General features: G+C 43.3%; 1 protein-coding gene across 2 annotated transcripts in view; it reads right to left on the reverse strand.

Annotated features, from left to right (window-relative positions):
* Positions 1 to 21,057, reverse strand: part of LOC131472478 (A disintegrin and metalloproteinase with thrombospondin motifs 2-like) — a 103,358-nt gene that overhangs the window by 12,151 nt on the left and 70,150 nt on the right. The window contains exons 4-11 of one of the 2 annotated variants that reach the window (XM_058649720.1): positions 14,712 to 14,917; positions 6,423 to 6,506; positions 3,873 to 4,029; positions 2,961 to 3,066; positions 2,527 to 2,670; positions 2,034 to 2,166; positions 1,376 to 1,405; positions 138 to 251 (exon numbers count right to left, since the gene is read on the reverse strand). In XM_058649720.1, coding sequence (XP_058505703.1) covers positions 138 to 251; positions 1,376 to 1,405; positions 2,034 to 2,166; positions 2,527 to 2,670; positions 2,961 to 3,066; positions 3,873 to 4,029; positions 6,423 to 6,506; positions 14,712 to 14,917 — 974 coding nt within the window. The remainder of the gene's footprint in view (positions 1 to 137; positions 252 to 1,375; positions 1,406 to 2,033; positions 2,167 to 2,526; positions 2,671 to 2,960; positions 3,067 to 3,872; positions 4,030 to 6,422; positions 6,507 to 14,711; positions 14,918 to 21,057) is intronic. The other variant, XM_058649721.1, reaches the window with a different exon arrangement.

Raw genomic sequence — 21,057 nt, forward strand, 5'->3', positions numbered from 1 at the left:
TCCACGTTCCAAATGTGGTTTCTGTGATCACATCTGAGGAAAAGTACAGACCTGTACTGTGATCAGATCACTTAAGATGGATGTTAATATCAGGTCTGAACGGGTTCTTAAAGTACAGCATGAACGTGTATTAATACCTTCCCATTTCCACACGTGGTGCCATCAATGGGTGGTCCTTTCTTGGTCTTGCAGAAGAAGGGATTGTCTGGGTGGCTACACCACAGCTGCTTACATGGGTCGAATGTGCGATACTGTGGGTAAAATAAGAGAGACTCTTGCTTAAAATCAAAAGCCTAAACACACAGTATACACACCCAGCACAACATAACTGGCCTTCGTTAATACAAATCAACCATCATGAAATAGCTGGAATGAAAACAGGAAACAAAAGAAGGATATCAGGAAACAAAAAGAGAAATCACAAACAACAATAACCACAACTGTGTTGTACGCCACAACAAGAACACTGACCCGCAACTGTGTCACTGCGTTGTACACTACGCTCCAGTGAGAAACACACACTTATTCATGCAAACTCAACCAAAGGATGGACGAGAGAGACAAGACTCTCAGAATGAGACAGCCGTGATTTAAACAGGTCACAAGGGAGGGCAGAGGGCAGAGGGCAAACGGCCAAAAGGTGAGGTCTCAGCGACCTCTAAAATGCCCCTAGACACAGATCAAGTTCCAAATTCTCCTCCTTGTCTTATATGAACCATTGATGAGGATGCCACCATAGTAACCTACAGTCCAGTGTATGAGGGGCCATGCCCTCCTCTCTCTTTTTCACAATTTTCCCTACACGCCAAGACCCTGGGGAACCTTTGCAGGTCAGAGGGTGAGTCGCAGTCAATGGCTCGACTGCGGTAGGTAATCACAGATGACATCAGACTGGAGGATCCTAAAAGCTGAGTCAAAACATGGAAAAACAGCCTCTGTTCTGGCTCTTTCTCCTCGGATGGGAAATATTTCCAACGTTTTCCACTCGTTTATAGTCAAGAGTGAGCCAATATAATGAGGCTTTTCCTGCCAGTGCTGCAGTGATTTAACACAGATTTGCAGGAAAAGGGTATATGGTACAGCTCAACTGCTGAACTGCACCAAGGCCACTGAACCAGTCAACTCGTGGAGTCAATGTGTTTTTAAGGGATTTTAGCCATAAGCCTTTTTATCTTGAAATGTGAGCATTTTAGAATCCTGCAGACAGACGTCCAAAAAAATGACGATGGGTAGAACAAAGAAACAAAGTACAGTAAAAAGAAAAGCAAGGAGCAACATTACAAACAACTACAACTTCAGAGGACAAATAGAAAAATTAAAATCTGAGAAAACAAACGACGGGCCACATGTCTTCCAGAAAGTGGTGTCACCTTACCTGCGTTCCTGACTGGCCCGCCTTTTGTAGCTGAGGGGAATGGGTTTGACAAGAGAATAGAGGGTAATCTAGCAATGTGAGCAAAGCCTCGGAACAAGCCCTTTGTCAGTCAAGCAACAGCTTCCCAACAGCGTGCCACAGTGGCTTCACAGTCATAGAGCGGGTGAGGGTGACAGGTGGGAGGTCAAGATGCCTGCCAAGATGCTGAGTGAAGCTCGTCTACTGTGTGATGTTGTGTTTAGAAATATATTGCTAAGTGTGATGTTAAAGTAGATTTTATACTTAACATAAATAACATAAAAGAAAAGAAAGAGCTATCAAAACCAATTACCTGCTTTTAAGCAAGATGTCAATCCCACCAGTGGCCGGGAGAGGAAAGCAGAGGACATCAGAGGAATGTGAATAGTTGTGTATGTGTGACTCCCATGACAGTAAATATCATAGGGTTCAGTTACTATAGGAAGCTCAAATTGTAGCTATCCTACAAATTTCAACAGCGGATGATGCTCCTTCAAACGGAAGCACCAGCTGCCTACCTTTGGAAAAGTCGAACCATCTCATTGAATTCAAAACAAAAGGCTGCTTCTCACAGATGTGGTCTTCAGTGTGTCATGGAAAGTGTTCATGTTAGTATAGTCAGACTATGGGGATCTCTTACCGCGGTGCACATCGTGTAGCCCACACCGAAGTCAAAGCGGCACTGTTCATTCATGGAGTAGTGCAGACCGGGGAGCTGAGGCAGTGACGGCCAGTTGTGGTCAAAGGGGTCGTCACGGAGACAGTCATAGGAGCTACAAGAGCAGACGGAAGAGACGGGATGAGATGCTCCTTTCATTTACTTTTCCAGGTGCTTGTTTCGTTACAAAATTAGAAATGGAAATAGTACTAGTACAGAATCTAATTTAGCTTTGTAAAATCAAAACAGAAAAACGTATTGTTTGGTACCATTAAGTTATGAGAAGAAAACAAAACGGAGCCCCTCTGGTGATATGTGATTAAAAAAAGAGATAATAATGCAGATATGCTCAGTGGATTTATGCTGACCGCACTGCTGTATCACTTCAGCCTGGTCATTTTAATGTCGCCAAAGAAGAGACCCGTACAACCCCGTACACATTTATCAAATACTCATATCAGTGTGGATTTCTCACTGAAGGTAGCGCCCCAGCTCTTGCATGCTACATCTGGACCAGTGAAAGCGGTGGAAGGCAGCTTGCACCAGTGGAGCCATGATGCTGCCCATGTGCACCTCATCTCCACAGCGGTTCCCCTGGCCATCGTGCTCCATCCCCAGCCTGGACGGACGGAGGGAGGGAGAGAGGGAGGGACAGAGATAGAGAGAGAAAGAGAGAGATGGGAAGAGAAAAGAGATGAATCAGTGGAGACAGTTTGGGAATGTGTGGGAGGAGAAGTAAGAACATAGCACAAAGGAGCGAGGCAGTGGCAGTTCTCTCATCAGACGTTGGTCGAGGTGACCAATGGACCGAAACTGTAATAAATCAATACAGACTTCAACTAACTGCTTGTTGTCTTTTGCTGCATCATGTAAGGAAGCTTGAAGACATTATAATGACAGAGCACTTACACGTGTCCAGTCTCGTGTGCCACCACAAAGGCAGAGGAGAAACCGTCCTCGTGGTTCAAAGTGCAGCTTCTCACGGGATGGCACATGCCTGTCACTGGGGCGTAACCTAGATAACCAGGAAGACACGCTTTAAAAAAAAAACCCTACAGACATGTTATTCCACTGTACAGAAAGCATGAATCTATTAACTTGAAGAGAAATAGGGATCTCTATGAATTCAAAAAAGTGTTGGAAGTACACAACTTATATACAAAATATATAGCATTAGAATGGTTGTTTATACATATTTTAATGCAGACATTTTGCATATTATATCTTTAACGATGGATAGATGGATAGATAGATAGATAGATAGATAGATAGATAGATAGATAGATAGATAGATTGATAGATTGATTTACTTACTGTACAAGCTACACTACACTACACATGAGACAAATCTTATTAAATACATGTTTATTGCTTTCTTTGTTGGGCAAACCCCTGGATCCTAACCCTAAACCGTAGCCTTCCACTCCCACACATGCCAATCTCCAACTCCCTGTGTGCTTGTCTGTCCTGTACTGCCATTAATTGTGGAGCTGTGGCTGGCCCTGCACTGTCTATTGATTTCCTGCTGCTGAAGGCTGAGCCCAAGGGCAGCTGAAGGGCTTCTGGATAGCACGGCCACTGCCCTCAGAGGCCTCTCCCCTGAGCCTGCCTGTTAGTCTGCACTCTGCTGCACAGCAAACCACCAACAACCAAACCCACAGTGTGCAGTGAAACAGTACAAGGAAAACGAAAATAAAAAAAAGGAATATTGGAGTTTTCATGTGTGTACTCACAAGTTGTATGTCCTTATCACTTTTTTTTTTTTCATGCAACTTGGACACACACGTATGAACACCTTATTGTGAACACGGCCTTCATTACCCTGCATTCCCGTGGGGCCAAATTCCTGACGAGTGAGGAAGATGGCGTGGTCATGATACTCAGCATCTCCTGTGTCCTGCTTCTGCTGCAGGAAGGCCCAGCGACACACATTTTCCAGACTCTGAGATGGGTTCCCCAGTTCAATCAGACTCATGGACTGGAAAGAAAGAAACACACACATGCACACGCACACAAACACAGACACACACACACGGAGTGTAAGCACTGGGCAAAAACAGGGAAGTATACCTGCTTATATAATGTCTGGTACAACCCTGTAGAGGGCAGTGTCACAGTGTCATCCAGTATACTGTGAGCATGCAACTGCTGAGGCGTGACACACACACACACACACACACACACAAACACTTGCACAGCATTCTTACCCTAACCATAACAATCGTAACTAAATGCCTAACCTACGCATGTCCAAAGTCCAACCCACGGACCAATTGCGGCCGTCGGTCAGATTTTGTACGGCCAGCAGCTTCGGTTTTATAATGTACTATTCATGGTCCGGGACGAAGTCGAACAGAAAGTCATGAAAAACATGTCATCCCCAGTAGTTCATGTGGTAAAGATTTGCACTTTGAAACCTTGAGTCCTGTGTTCAAAACTCAGCCGTGACAGACAGATACATCCATCAATCCTTTATTATGATATCTGATTCTTTTCATGTTTTCACTCCTGCGTGGCTTAGATTTGGTTACATTGCCATTTAAAAATGATAATTGTGAGAAGAGTATTTGTATGTAACTTTTAGTGTTAAAAAAAAAAGGTCTTAAGGGACCATTGGCCCCCGGACATCTTCACATTATCAAACCTGGCCCTCGTTAAAAAAAATTTTGGACACCCCTAGAACCTGAGAATAAACCTAATTCCAACCCTTAGACCAAAACTAAACCCTCAACAAGCCCTGACAAGGCCAGTGTTAATACCAGAGAAGGTTCAAAAGAGAGCATGAAAAATACACAAACACACACCAGCACACTGGTTTCCATGACTAACCATAACCTAAACCTAACCTCAGCATTACTTTAAAACATGACTTCGCCCTAAAATGTAGTCATTTACATTACGGGGACTTGATTTTTGTCCCCATTAGGAAGACAAGTTCCCATCATGTGAGTGTGTGCACACACACACATTTAAATAATGAACATTAAAACTGAAAGCTGAGTCAGTTCATTAATTACCAATACATTTTCTGATATTCTGATAAATTGTGTAATGTTGACACCCAAACATCTACACAAATACTAGCATTTTTCGCATTCACCTTTCGTGCTTTGTCCCTCATTAGGCCGTCCACTCTCCTCCCCTACTCACTCCTCAACATGGTCTGCAGTACACCGTACTCTGTTCCATCTCTCTCCTCCACTGCTTCCCTTTTTCGCCTCATTTCCTATACTTTTCCTGGCTGTTTGCACAGTTCACAGCTGAATCAAACACCAGAGTGTGTGAAGAGAGTGAGCACTGCAGCAAAGACATATGGCCTTATACCTCTGCACATATGACGGATTGTGAAGTCTGAGTCGCAGCACGCACTCACTGTACACTACACACATGTTCATTAAGTGCTTGAGCGCATTTGGTGTATTTTTTTATGGTTTTTCTGAAATTTGTAAGGATGAGTACTGTGTGAACATGTTGTGTTGGTGTGTGTGTGTGTGTGTGTGTATGGGTGCGCCTGCATTCAGGGTCACACAGGCAATCTGCAGGCTGTCTGGGTGCAGCTCTGTTGCCACGGTAATTGGGGATGATGGACAGCCAGAGCTTTAGCTGAAGCTGCATAGGGGCTGGTCCAGAATGACCAATGTAGGTGTGTGTGTGTGTGTGTGTGTGTGTGTGTGCTCCACTGGGACTGCAGACATGCAGAGGAGAGAGGAAGAGATAAGGCTACATCATAAGTGTATCACAAAGCTCCTCTCCAGCAATAAAATCATTTGTACCTTCCTGTGGGGTAATCCCTGCCCTCGTCCATTCCTCCCATCTCTAGCTTTATCTGTTTTTCCTTCTCTCTCACTCTTTCTCTTCCTCTCCTCAGCTCAGACGAGCAGATTATGTTACAGCGAAGAAGAAAATGATGCCACCCCCATCGTCCGGTCTCTCTGTTTATGAATGAGGGAGGGCCATCATTGATTGTTTATCTTTGCCTGGACTTCCCATGATTCTGTGCTGCAGCCTACTGGGAGGAGGGCTGATTGCATAACGGGCAGAGTTTCTGTGTGCTTTGGTGCTGAACTGTGAAGGCGTGCGACTTAAAAACACTCCCCTGGGACGCTGCATGCTTTTAGTTCCTCTTTTGCTCAGTCCACTGAAATAACAGGCTCCGGGCATCAGTGCGCGCTGATGAGGATGTGTGCGTCTGTATGTTTGTTCATGAGTGTGTGTGTGTACTACTTGGCTGTGCTTTCTCTCGGTACTTAAAGTGATTGAAGCAAAATCCTAGTATCAAAGATGGCGCCAACAGAGAGCGTAAGCCTGCACTTTCCAAGAACTGCAGCTCAGGACACTTCTCAGTAGAAACTGTGTCTTGTGATGTCTTACCTTGCCGTAGCCCAGCATGATAATCCGCACCAGCACCACGTTGATCTTTGCTCCTAAAGACTGGTCATGGTAGATCTCATTCACCTATGTCGTAGAGAAAAACATGAGCGAAGACAAATATCAGCAGCATGTAAGAGAATAAAGGTCCTTATGAAGCAAACTTTCAAGTTGTGATGATGGTGAGCCATTAATTAGTAGACATTAATAATATATTGAATATTAATAAGAGCCACCAACAATGGACCTCCACATATCCTTGTCCCCATATATGGTCAAAGCCTGTCTACCCTCCCTCTCATCACTTCTAATGAACATCATTCATTCCTCTCTCATCTCTGGCTGTGTCCCTCCTGTTCTTAAAACTGCCGTTATCACTCCCACACTCAAGAAACCCAGCGTGGAACTCAACATCTTGGACCACTTGTCTAATTTACCATTCATTTCAAAAAAATATGTCTCCAAGTTCCCTGCGTCCAAACTCAGTCCATGTACTGTGATCAGATGAGTCAAAATTTCAGGTTGCTTTTGGAAAAGATTTGATTTTTGCATAACAAAGAGGAGATTTACTTATGTTTAACAAATAGCATCAGGTTTTTCAGAAAAAAGACATTTTTTTGTCCTTTTATCTGTTAAATAAAGGTTCAAGTGATATAAAAAAAAAAAAAAATTGCATTTTCACTAGTGTTGCTGATCTTCAAGAATAAGGCTGACGTGCAGGACTATAGTAACTACAGGTATAAAGTTGATCAACCACACCACAGAGACGTGAGAAAGAGTTGTTGAAGCCCAGTGAAGGAGAGTAGTGAAGAGCAGTGAGCAGCAGCATGGGTTCATGCCAAGAAAGAGCGCCACAGATGTGACGTTTGCTTTGAGGGTGCTGATGGAGAAGTGTAGACAAGACCAGATGGAGTTACGCTGTGTCTTTGTGGATCTAGAGAAAGCTTAGGAACTGTGGTATTGTATGAGGAAGTCAAGAGTGACAGAAGCATGTGAGGGTGATGCAGGACATGTATGAGGACAGTAGTGAGGTGTGCCGTTGGGAGTGATGGATGGGTTCAAGGTGAAGGTGGGATTACACCAGGGATCAGCTCTGAGCCCCCGCGTGTTTGTAATGGTGATGGACAGGTTGACAGATGAGGTCAGGCAGGAGTCTCACTGGACTATGTAGTTTGTAGATGATATTGTAATCTGTAGTGAGGGAAGGGGGACATGTGGACGTGAGCCTGGAGATTTTAGATGGGAGTGAGCAGGATGGGACAGGATTAGAAATGATCATAAACGAGGGACAGCTCAGGTTGAACGCTTTGTAGACAGAGATGAGTGAGTCAAGGTCGAGATGTTTGGTCATGTGCAGAGGAGGGTTAGTGATGAGATGGAGCTGCAGGGCAGGAGGAAAAGAAGAGGACCACACAGAAGGTTCATGGATGATGTGAAGGAGGATATGAGGACAGTTGGTTTAACAGAAGAGGACACAAGGGACAGGGCAAGATGAAGGCAGATGATCCGCTGTGGCTTCCGCCTGAAGGGAGAAACAGATTTTACTGCATTTTTAGAGTGTGTCCCATCTTTTCTGAAAAGGCAGTTGCAAAAATTAAGGGTTAGTAAGTAAAACATGGGTCTCAATAAATGATTTTTACAATCATTTATCTGGTTCCTGTGATCCATGAATGTCAAGGAAATAGATATTTATATCTACAACCTAGTTCACACAATCTTCAGGCCGATAATCCAGTTGAGATTTGCATCACCTTGCCCTTCTTTGGCACATGATAGTCAGTCAGTCATACTTACTTACTGACGCTTTCACAATGTCTCCCAAACCCCAGTCTCATTTACAGCATTCTGAGAAATGACTATGTCTGTGTCTATGTCACTTGCAGCCAACCAAACCAATCAGAGACTAGTGTGGGGTGACAGGTAATCCCATCAGCAGTTCATCAGAGAGAGAAAAAGTAGAAAACGTAAAAACATCACACAACATCTAAAAAAACTGACAACCAGCACAGACAGCACTGCCACTACAAATGTTGTAGTCGTTGACCTGTGGACATGAAACTGAGCTGTAGTGTGGCGTGGGATGCAGAGTAGTAGCTGATCAGATCAGTGTGTGTCTGTGTCCTACTTTGAAAGAGTTCATTCTTAACCATCTGTTATGACATTTCAAACTTATTTTCCAAGTCAGAAAACACACTCATCGAACCCAACAGTAAAACCAGTTGCATGTCTTAATGATGTGGCTGATTGGTGCGTGTTGTTTGTGTGATCTATTCTATACCCAACGAGAAATGTAAAACGTGTCACAGAGTTATTAAGAAAATCTATTTCTTGGTTGGTGCTGGGACTTTGTGGGGTCACTATGCTGAAGTGACCCGATGACAACAGTGCTGTATTAACTGGACAGATATGGGAATTGATCCTCTCGTCTAACTCTCTCTCTCTCTCTCTCTCTAAGATACCAAAATAAGCACAGAGTATTATAGAAAATGTCAAACAATTCCTGTAAGAGAAAAGTTGGTCGATAGATGCTGGTGTGGTTTTCCCAATTAATTAGACAGGAAGGTGAGGGAAGTGCAAGGAACTCAGTTTCCCATTAACACAGATGGCGAAGACATGAAGGGAAGAGGACGCAAAGAAGGAAGGGAAGAGCGCAATGCAAGGAAACAAGGTCAAAGCAAGAGAGAGTGAGAGAGAGAGAGAGAGAGAGAGAGAGAGAGAGAGAGAGAGAGAGAGAGAGAGTTGGGTAAATTGGCACGGGAGTTGAGGCCTGCTGTCCTCAGTGGCTGTGTGTGGTGCCTAATGAGGCAAAGGGATGTAAAAACAGACAACCATAATGAGATGGCTGATGGACACAATGCAGAGAAAGAGACACACACACACACACACACACACACACAGCACAGAGATACAGGGATGAAGAACAGAACAGCAGACACATCCAGTGAGAGCAAGGTACGAAAGAGTCGAGCAAATGCTATGAATAGAGACAGAAAAGCCAGAGAGGAAGAGGAAGAGTGGAGAAGCAGCACAGAGGAACAGGAGAGTGAGAGCTTTGAAGGCAAAGGAAACACATGCAGAAAAGCAAATGTAAGTTGGACATCCCACTATCCTATTAGGATTAACTGAGTGGTCCTTCAAGTCCTGATATATATGTTAACCACTAACTGTCTGAAATAAAATCATTTGGTGGGAAAAAAAGAACGATCAAATGTGATGGTTCAATAACTTTACATTGTGTTTAGAGACAGCAAAACCAATACACATGGTTTTAGCCTATGCATTTGTTATTTAAATGATCATGAGTACTAGTAATTAACCCCCAAAGTTTGAGTTTTGAGATAGCCACATAAAACAACATTGGAAGTCACAACTGACACTAACTGGGATGTGCTGACTCTCAACTTTAGGTCAAACCTTCAAATGAATATTTTGTGGGTGAAAGAATAGACTAATGGCTTGTATTATACTCATGAGGCTGTGTGGAGCAACACAACTGTATTTAAAGTGCTTTGGCATTGAACCTGAAACAAGTGAACATTTTAATGTATCCTTTCAGGCTTACTATAAAAAAATGCCAATGCTGCAACTGAGTACATTTCTTAACCTTGACAAACTACTCAGTAACTAACTGTAATGTAAAGTTTCACAACATATACACATTTCTTCTACTGCACCATTTTAAATTACTCATAACAATTATATTATTTTTTCTACATGATGCAAAGTGATGTTCTCTCTGCTCTGTTTACTAAAGTATTAAATAAAAGAAAAGTAGACTTAGCAGTAAAACCCCCACAAAAATGTTGAATAAACCATCAGCAAAATGTAAAATTAAATAAAGTTTTATAGTTTGTTGTATTCATATTTGAAATGTAATGTCCTAATCTGTAATTAGTAACATAAGTGTCAGAATATGAAATGCCATGGCGTTCACGCATCAAGTAAAATGACTTGTGAACACACAAAACGTACAGAGACAACACACTGTGGTTTGCAGTGTGATTCTGGGGCTGGTGACTTTTAATTTCCTGATAATGGACTTCATCGCCTGAACTGACAGGAGGAAAAGCAAACTCTGGGACAGGAGAGAACTTTTATTTCTGTGACCTTCCGTTCTATGTTTTTGGATGCTCCTTTCACATATTAAAAAAGGACGTGTTGCTAGGTAACCATCAAACAAAAGCAGAAGGTTCTGTTGTCTTGAGTGTGCGTGTTTAACTGTGTCTGAGACTGTGTGTGTGTGTGTGTGTGTGTGTGTAGGAGAAAAAGAGAGACTGTGTGTGTTTGTTTTTTATCTTACCGGTCTGTCTCTCTACCTTCTGGTATTTCTGTCTCTCGTTTATTAACATCTGTCTCACTCCCTCGTTACCTTGGCAGGGTAAAGTATATGGGAGGACATGACACAATAATTTTGTGTGCGTGTGTGTGTGTGTGATTGTCACCTATTTAGGACTATTTCTGGCAGAACTAAGATTTGTACTGTGGTTATGGTTAAGGTTAGAGATAACGCTGTGTTTAGGATGTCAATATGAAGGGAAGGCAAGAGTGTCCTCAGAAGAATAGCTATGCAAACGTGTGTGTGTGTGTGTGTGTGAGAGAGAGAAAGGATGTTTATTTGTCTGAGATGACACGGACATGGACACTTGGGAGGGTCAGTGCACACTTGGCCAGATTCAGCCCGTTTCCTTGACAACTGGCCAATTAGGAGAGGTTGACTTCCAGGTGACCCCAACACCACAAGTTCCACTCTAATTAGCCACACACACACACACACACATACACACGCAGAGTCCTTTTTGTCCCAGCTTTAGTTTTATGTGTCTTCATGAACTTAAACACTTCTCACACAGATGGTGGACACCAGAGGACAGATACAGCACAGCAATTTAGAATCCCAAACACACCCACATATTCAATGAGATGAGCTTACACACACACACACATGCGCGCACAGTAATGCTGCTCTCATTAACGCTGCTGGCTGTGCTGTGACACTCTGACAGGTGATGCCAGCTGTCATTACTCACCGCCCAGGCCACATGTACCTAAGGAAGCCAGGATTGGTCCAGTTTGTGTGCGTTTGTGTGAGTTTGTGTGAGTCTCTGTGTCTTAAGAAATGTAGGCCTCGATGTCAGCGAGGCACAAAATCGTTACAAAGACAAAGATAATGCAGAAAGGGCCAAACACTGAGCTGTGAGGCTGGAGGAAAACTGGCAATGTGATTTGAAAATTAACTGTGAGGATTAATATTGTTTATGTGCATGTTAATTGGAAAATAAAGAACCGCTTCACACCTGTTAAGAAACGAATATGTATATATATATTCCAACGAAGAAAGGGAATAAATCACAGTGCTGTGGATGGGGATGAGCTGCTAATTTTAATCTGCACTTGATTAACTGCTGGCAGCTCATCAACACATTTACACCTACATGTATTACTACAGTGACACCTCATATGTTAAAACAAATACTTCTAAATAATTCCTCTCGGAATTTGTCAATAGAACCGGCCTAACGAACACAGTAATATTAAGAACACACCGGAATAATGAGCTCATGAAGGCCGCCGATGGTGTAATAACGTGGGTATTTTTCACACGGCTTCAAACACTGAGCGCGTGTGTTTTAACCAAGCGATCGTGGAGTGGCTTCGTTTAATAAGCAACGGGAATGTGATGGAAAACATTTTGAAAACAAGCATTACAAACATGCTCAGCTGGTGATGAGACAGAACTGAGTCATCTGATCGAATTTGGCTGGAATGTGACATAAATTAGAAGACTTTGGACGTCTCTTTCTACATCGCTCTGCCAACACACATGGGGGATATTTAAGAGAGAGAGAGGGACCCAGAATGTGAGCTCTGTATCTGACAGTGATCCTGACATGTCTCTGAATCTGAACTACAGGAATAATGCTTCTCACATACAGGACACATAGAGGTGCAGACAGAATACACCTCACTGAACTATTTATATCACTGAGAGTGTGATTAACACTATGGAGCATCTCTCTAAAGGTCTCCATTAATAGGTGAGACAGGCAGGTAGACAGATTAATCACTGTGGGTTACTAACACCACGATGGTCGCCACAGAAGGCTCACTGCACCATGGCCTCCATTTACAACTTTTGGCTGCAGATTAAAAACAACAGCGCTGCTTCAATAATATTAACACAAAAGTATACTTTATAATAGACTCCACTGCTAAGGTACTACTTTCTATTCACACATCTGCCTCGACTGGTTGGGGGTGATGGGAAAAATGGGGGCCAGAGGCGAGGCAGAGACAGAAGCAAGAGAGCAAACAGTAATTCCTAAGTATGATCATATATTTCTGCCAGCACGCTATCTGCGTAAAATGTCCAGTTTTATCACAGTGCTGCCAATTACTATGTCAACATGGCATATGAATATTTCCAGGCAAGAGTGTAAATATGCAAACAGAAATCCAGAAATCATAAATTCTGCCTGGACATGAGCAGGTGGAAGCGAGTTAAGTTTCAGAGAGGCAGAGAGGACACATACGTGTTAGAAACCTGATGGTACAGTATGTCTTTCAGTTAGAACACAATAGAAAAGGGGAAGGAAGCGAATGAAACCTGTCCTATGTGTAACTTTGGTGTAAAATACATCTGCTAGGATCACTGACCTTCATGTCTTCCCTGCAACATGTTATCACTCAATTCTGATTTAGAAAAGTTTCAACCAACGTTGAGAATTAGTTGCCATCAACGACCACAGTCACAGAGAAGAAGTAACAATGCCACAAAAAAGGAAAAAGCTATGTGTAAGGCTACGTGCCGCTGAGCGACTGTGAGGGTGAGAGACGGAGAGGAAAAGAATTGAAATAAAGAGAGAGAGAGAGAGAGAGAGAGAGAGAGAGAGAGAGATCCTGAAGTGAGCAAAGCAAACTTTCAAGAAGAAAGTCGCCCAGATGCCATGCGTGGGAGGCAGCTCTTATTTATTTATTTTTGTTTATCTGGCTGTCAGTAATTTATTCTGAATGCACTGTTTAAAATACTCCTATTCCCTCTGTCTCTCCATCTCCTCCCCAGAGATTAATGGGGGGGGGGGGGGGGTGTGCGACAGTGCTGCAACTTCTCTTCTTCTGCGTTGTATAACAAATACCTGAAAGAGACAGAGATGTCTTGCACTGAGCTGAGGCCAAGGATTCGCTGATGTGCGCTTGCACCTGCTCTACAGTTGGATATCGGATTCTTGCACAGTCGTCGCAATACGAGCGAAAAGCCGACAGGTGCACACACACACACACACACACACACACACACTCAAGCAGATGTGCAAAGTGAAAATGCATGCAAGCAGCACTTTCACCACAGGTTGAATTTGGGAAGATTAAAGTCTGCAATGTGATCAGTGTCACACCAGCCCGCACACACACACACAGACACACACACACAGACAAGCAGAGACACACACAGACACACCTGGGAGTGTGAGAGCTTGGCAGAGTGTTGTTGTGGCCCGGAGCACACTGCCTGCTGTTTCTGCATCTCTCTGTCACTCTCACACAAACGCACAGTGAATGATGGCATGACACAAGACTTGATGAAAAGATATGTGGAAGCCCCTTCAGAGCACAAGGCTCATTACACGCACACACACACATAATCTCATCATATTCAGATAGAGATGAAAGGATTACCTGTAGCTGATTGCTGGATGAGAACATGAAGGAAGGGAATTGAATCCTCATTCTGATGGCGTGTGTGTGTGTGTGTGTGTGTGTGTGTGTCTTTTACCCTCGTTCTCTGACCTCTCTGTGACTTATTTTCCATTTAATGTCCATGGAGCAGTTCAGTAATTGAACTTTTTTAGATAAAGACGGCAAATATCTGCACGAGGTACGCTCATTGTGTGTGACCTCAATGTTGGCATTCTGTAGTTGCACAATTGAGTCATACATCAGTGACACAGTTTGAACTACAAGTCTACTTTATCTAAAAATAATCCACTTTAACGCAACATCTGCTTAGAATCATTCGCAAAAAAAAAAAAAAAAGAGCTGCATCTTCGAGAGCTTGTCGCTCTGGATGTTTTTAAATGAACTGGGAATAACTTGGAGTTATTAATCTATCTGTATGATCCACACTGACTGCTGAGTGCCGACAATTTTTATACTGTACATTTCTGCACTTTATTCATCGTTTAGATTATAATTGTGGGAATTATATGAGTGTCTGCTACTTTTTCTATCTCCAACTCTGCTCAGATCTGCTAAGATCTTTGATCTCACTGAGGCTTCTGTCGTTAAATAAACACTTACGATGTTCATGAGCGTGAGCAGGTACTTCTGGACGTGTTCCTTCCCGTGAAACTGGACCACTGAGTCGTCAACGCCGAGCAGCACCTCGATGTTGTAGGCCCTGTCCTGGCTCTGTCTGCGTGTCCGCCCGGCTCGCGTGTGGTTGATACTCTGCTCCACACCTCGGTACAGAGACTCCAGCTCCATCAGACCTCCGAGATCAGCACCTACACACGGAAATTAAACAACATTTCCATTATGAAACGACCATAAAACTGTCATGAGTGGGGGTCACTACAGTCGGAGCGATGACTCGAAGTGTGCAGCAAGTCCTCGATAATCTGCCAGTGTTTGTGAATGCTATTGTCATACACGTTCACATATGCACGAGCGCTGAGTGGAGCCAGCGTGTCTGTCTTCTGTTTATATCGATGACACCAGTTGACTGAGTCGAGCATGTGTGTCCTCTGTAAGGGGTGGTAGCGGTGCGGCGATCGTTCGCAGATCCTCTCCTAATCAACCAAATATTTCTGCTCCCATCTGAATAAAAGCAACAGATGGTGCTTGCTAACACATGGATTAAGACAGCTTCCTCACACAGGGGCTGCCCACCCTGATCTTTTCTTGGCTCGCTATGTGTTGGGAAAAAAAAATGTAAACAATTCAACGTCCCTTCATTTAAGGTGATTCCATTGAAAAGTGTGCCACCCACATCAGATCACTTATTACATCTCTGGTTTCTGCCTAAGCAAGTATGTCAAAGGGGCTTGTTTGAAAAGTCACTGAAAAGATGAATTGCACCATCTCCAGAGCCAAGGACATCCTCTCCTCTGTCTCATCCTCCTGGTATGTAGACACAGCATGACCTTGCTTTTATGGAAGCCATGGAAGGCCAAGTCATGGAGTCCTGAACATGGGGTCTCGGTGGAATCAACAAGGCTTTATACTCCCCGACTCAAGCCAAGGCCTCCCACAGGCCAGGATCACACACAGCTGAGTTTATGGAGAGCGTGTGTGTTTCAGTGTGTGAGCACGATGAGGACAAACATTTTCAATTGGGCTATAAATCACTGCTCCAACAGAAGCCTCAATTTAGCCGAAGCTTGGGAGCGGGGCTGACTAACTGTAATAGATTTGCTGCTTTAGACCGCAAAGCTTTTTTTTTTGGTGGCGCTGGGAGCCGAGCTGATTCAACACGTGGCATGAGGGGGACGGTCGCAGCCCCAGTGTTTTGACACACACACAGTTTGAACGAGTGTTGAGTGGAGGGAAATGAACAAGATGCAGGAGGAAGATACAGGGAAGAGAAGGGGGGAGAGAAAGAGAGATCTGCCACCTTGTCTCCCAATCAGCAAGGGGCATCCCACTTTCCCACTCCCTCTTATGCAACGTTTCCAAGGCAACGGGCTCATGGGTAAAACAAGGACCGCATGGCTAATATTGGCTCCTGAGTCGCTGGCAGAATAAATCTGAAAGTCTCGATATCTACCCACATTCCAGTGAGTGACAGAGTACCCACACAGACCGAGACAGAAACAGGAGGTGGGGGCAAAGCTAGACACTCGTGTAGCAGAAGACCAGAGATGATGAGAGGAGAATTTAAAGATTATTGCAGCACTATACTTTTGTTCTGTTGCACACATATACATACACACACACACACAGAAAACATTTCTTCTTGTTAGCAGAGGAAGTTGGATATCAGGCAGTGTTCTTCACAACAACCCTTGGCACTTCCTAGTTATTTTGCTGCCTTTAACGAGCCTGATGTCATAACCAGACCATTTGCTTTCAAACCCAGAGCCAGATATTTTTACCTTGTGTTTATATAATGTCGAGACAAAACACAGAGAAACTAGTGTTCTTAATCTCACAACATTGCAGTGCCTTGAAAACAGTGCAGGGGCCACAGGTGCTACCGAAAACCGGTATTAAATTGATACCAGTTCCTCATTTGCCGGTACAATAGTATCAATAAGCATTTGGACAAACGACATCACTACCTGTTCTCATGTTCACTTCATTTGGTTTACCAGTGCAGGTCACAAGCTTCCCAACTAACTTGGGACACTGTAAGCATTCATTTTAAGAGTTTCTACATAATCCCATACTCAATCCCAGTCAATAATCAGTTGCAGCAAGTTTTTCACAGAACAACTTGGAGGAATAAGGTGCAAGAAAGACAGAGGGAGGTGAGAGGCAGAGCTGAGGGGTGTGATGGATGAGAGCATGAGACAAGAGGAGCCCAGAAGGACCTTGGGTGTTGTGAGTTCCGCTTGAAGCTCCTTCACTGATGGAGAATAGCACTCTGTTGTAGAGCATCCGAGTCTGTCTGTCTGTCTGTCTGTCTGTGTGAGGGTGAGACATCAGGGTGTGCTGCTGTGCAATAGCTTACATTAGGCTCTGTGACGAAAACGGTCCTCACTCAAACCTCAGACAGGGGATTGATCAAAAAAAAAAAAAGTGTTCACTTTTTCCTCCCTCAAGAAGGATCATTTACAGTCTCAAACCTCATCCTCCCACAGATCTTACCTGCATGCACACACAAGCCTTCATGTCTCTTCCCACCTGCGGCTGTCCTTTCCTTCTCACATCCTACCCACTCATTCTCCATCCTCATTTGCATTTTCACACTCCTCTCTGTATACTGTACCTATATACACACACTTCGCCCCACAATTTTCACCATGAAACACACACAAAAAACACCCTAACCCCGATATGCAAACTTCCACCTGCGCACACAAACACTCCACTGTCGCTCCCACAGTATTCTCATTCAGGTGGGTATAGAGCTCAGTCCTATTAGGAGACAAAGGTTCTTTGTCTTTCAACCTTTGCCAAATGTCAAGAATGTCTGATTGCCCAGTGAATATGAGGTGGGGGAGAGGGGGATGGAAGAGTGTGTGTGTGTGTGGGGGGGGGGGGGGGGGGGGGGAGTCCACAAGCCACAACAACAGAAGAAAGGCAACGGATTAATCCACATCCACATCAGGTGTAGTACGTTGCTGTGCACCGCATAAAGCAGCTCTACTGTATAATGACAGACATTGACCTTTTAACCTGAGTGCGTGTGAGAGTATGTTATACACATTCAACATAACATAATAATTACACATAACGACTACTATAACAAGTTTTTTTTACTTACAATGTACTGAACACACACACACACACACGTTTGCAGATGCGCTCTAACCATGTATCACCAGCTGGATGTGTCAACAGAATATTTACTTAAATCACATTAAATGACCCTTTCTATTTGAGCCCAACGTGAAATGTTTTATTTATTTATTATCATATAGAGATAATCCTTTATTTGTCACACAATGGGGGACATTTATGGAAGTACTAACCAGTTATGCACTTAAAATGACCTGAACATTCAAGGTATTATGTTTTGTTTAACTGTCTTTGAGAAGGCATCTTGATTCTTTTTCTTTCTTACTATACATATTGACTGTTAATGTCACAGAGCACTTTAATAAAAGTTGCTCATTGTTGTACAGCTGTGTTCCTCCGCTGTGTCAATGTGTTGACGTCATGTCGACACACACAGATTAAATGAAATTATTTTTTAGCTGGTAGTGTATTTACTGTACAACCCACTTAACTATAAAAGAAACAAAATATCAAACACGGACAGTAAACAAGCTCTTTAAGTTAATTGGCATTCTTTATAATACAGAGTAGACCTCCTCATAATCCTATCACCAATTAAGCGTACACTTACTGCCATTTGTTCTCTTAGATGCTGTAAGAATTATATGTATTCCTAACACATTTTGATTAAAATAACAATGATACCATTTTGCTTTTTAAAACCGGGTCAAGTGAGCAACAGTTGAATAATTGCATGTGTGTATGGAGGAGGGTTAAGACACTGCACACAAAGCAGAAATCACAAATCCCTTCACAATAATGCACTGTTCTGTGCGCTCGAATCAAGTTGATAGATTAATTAAACGCCATTAGATATTAGCTGTATTTTTTTGGGATTTTAGAAACACAAAATCCTTTGGTTCTTAAAGCAAAGACGTTTCCCATCATAAGACACAAAAGCAATGCATTGTGATAACATGGAAATATATGAATCATTTGGAAATCAGCTGCAAACACAGGTGACTTTGTGGGTGTCTGCCCACACACACACACACAGTCCTCCCACAGGAGTGACTAAAATCTCAAGTATTAAGATGCATCTTGCATTTTTCTTTCCTAACGCACAGCGCTTACGTATGAGTGGCAGCAGGTGGGAGGGGAGACAGTGGACTCACCTGAGTTCAAGGCTGTCTTTGCACTGGGAGGCACAGTTATCCTCACATATGAACTCATTTACTTACACACACACACACACACACACACACACATCCTGGTCATATAGCTTGCAGGGCATGGACACTTTGTCTCCCTGGTGACAGCTTTATGGGTTGTCAAGGTGATGAGTGTCTTGGGCAGCGGAGTGTTAATGCTGCTGCTGATAGCATCGCGGGGCAGGTAGAAACATGCCACACTGTCCCATAGAACGTCCTCCTACTGAATGCTCATTATTTCCTCTCCATGACAGCTGAAAAGGCTACAGAGCCTGGGACACATGAACTATGCTTCCCATAATCATATTGCTGTTAATTATTTAGGTTGGCAGCACTCTAATTTTACATGGACAGCTCCCTGAAGACCATAATAATTATTCAGACATCAAGCACTGAACTTTGCCCATTTATTAATAACCGCTTGAGGTTTGGGCTGTTTATTTTTAGCTGCTGTTGGGGTGTTTTGAGTGGCCGTTCCTCGACTGCGAGTTTGTCCAAAGAGCTATAATATTTAAGACGATGCATTATATCTCTGAAATGAATTAGAGGACTATTTTACACACTGCATGAAGCAGGTTTAATAATCAGCAGGCAGGAGGGGCCACCTATCCTCACAGCGATTGTCTGGGGTGGATTTCTGGTGATTTGGGAGACAAAGCAACCTTTAGCTCTTCTCTCTTACATAACTGTCTGTCTGTCAAAGACACACGGGGCTGGTGGCGGCTGGGGGAGGTGACGTGGTGCACACCGATTCCTGCTACCACGCTTTCGTCTGCTGTGATGGATATGAAGTTATACCTACACATTTACAATGCAAAGTCATCCAGTGAAATAAGCGCCGGTGTTTTGGGACTGACAGACTCCGTGCTCAGAGCTGCGCATGGCATCACAAATTAGCCGAAATTAAGTGGCGTTCTTTCTCATAAGCTGCAAGAAGCCGAGAAAATGCCTCTTGTAATATCAATAATTACAGCGCGAAGAACAGCCCATGTAAACATTGCAAACACATCTCAAAACAAGGTAATCTAATCATTGTCATCCACTGCCATAACATAGTTGGCAAAGATCAATCATGTCCCCGAACCCTTTGTCTGTCTGTGCTCTGCGGTTGTATCCACAGAGTCTGATGTAAACGGGAAAGCCTTAGTGTCCAATAAGACAGCAAAGCCGGGCTGATATAGGGCTTATACAGCCAATCTCGTCCAGTCTGAAAATGACCTGTCTGAGTACCTGTCCATCTGTCCTTCCCTGTGTCTGTCTATATCAGTCTCAGACAGCCGGGCCTTTATAATGATCTCTTATGAAATCAAACAGTAGAAAAACATCTGCAGCTATGACAGGGCAACCAAGACAAAAACATTACCTCGCCAGCATGTAGACAACACAATTTGTGAGCAAGTCACATTTATGTACATTTATTTTACTTTCTTATAATGCTCCACTGCCCACATGTATGTATATAGCTATAGATCAAGGTCATCGGGAAACAGTTTATACATATGATTAAAAAAAGAGAGAGGAGGTGACAGCGAGGTGCAACATCCAGTTCTCCAGAGAGAATCTACACAACTTCACAGAAACAACCACCTGTTTGCTTTAAGGGTTTGTGGCCCCCTTTACCATCTCTCTCCTCTCTCCTTCTATTTCTGTCACTTCGTCCTTTCCTCTGTCTCACAATACAACTCATTTACATGAGCAAATATGCAATAAAAGAAATCATACCAACATGGAGAATGTTAATGAACATGTCAATGCAGTCATCACTGTCCGCATATTGTGTTTCCTACAGATTTTAGCAGGATGTTTTCTGCCTCCACTAAATCTACTTACTATCTGTAAGTTTGTTTTGAATTGTTTTGTGATGGATAGTTTATCACTCAAGTATGTTCCCATTTCATTTGGGTAAGAATCTACCCACTGATGACTGATCACAGACAATTACCAGACCCTCAGGACACTCCTCATGCTTTCAGACAGACGCGGTTCTGTTCCGGCTCTGGCGAACCAGCCCGCTCTCATACCAGGTTAAGAGAAACCAACACCGGCAAAAT

This window comes from Solea solea, chromosome 14 (genome assembly GCF_958295425.1).
Source record: "Solea solea chromosome 14, fSolSol10.1, whole genome shotgun sequence".
NCBI lineage: Eukaryota > Metazoa > Chordata > Actinopteri > Pleuronectiformes > Soleidae > Solea > Solea solea.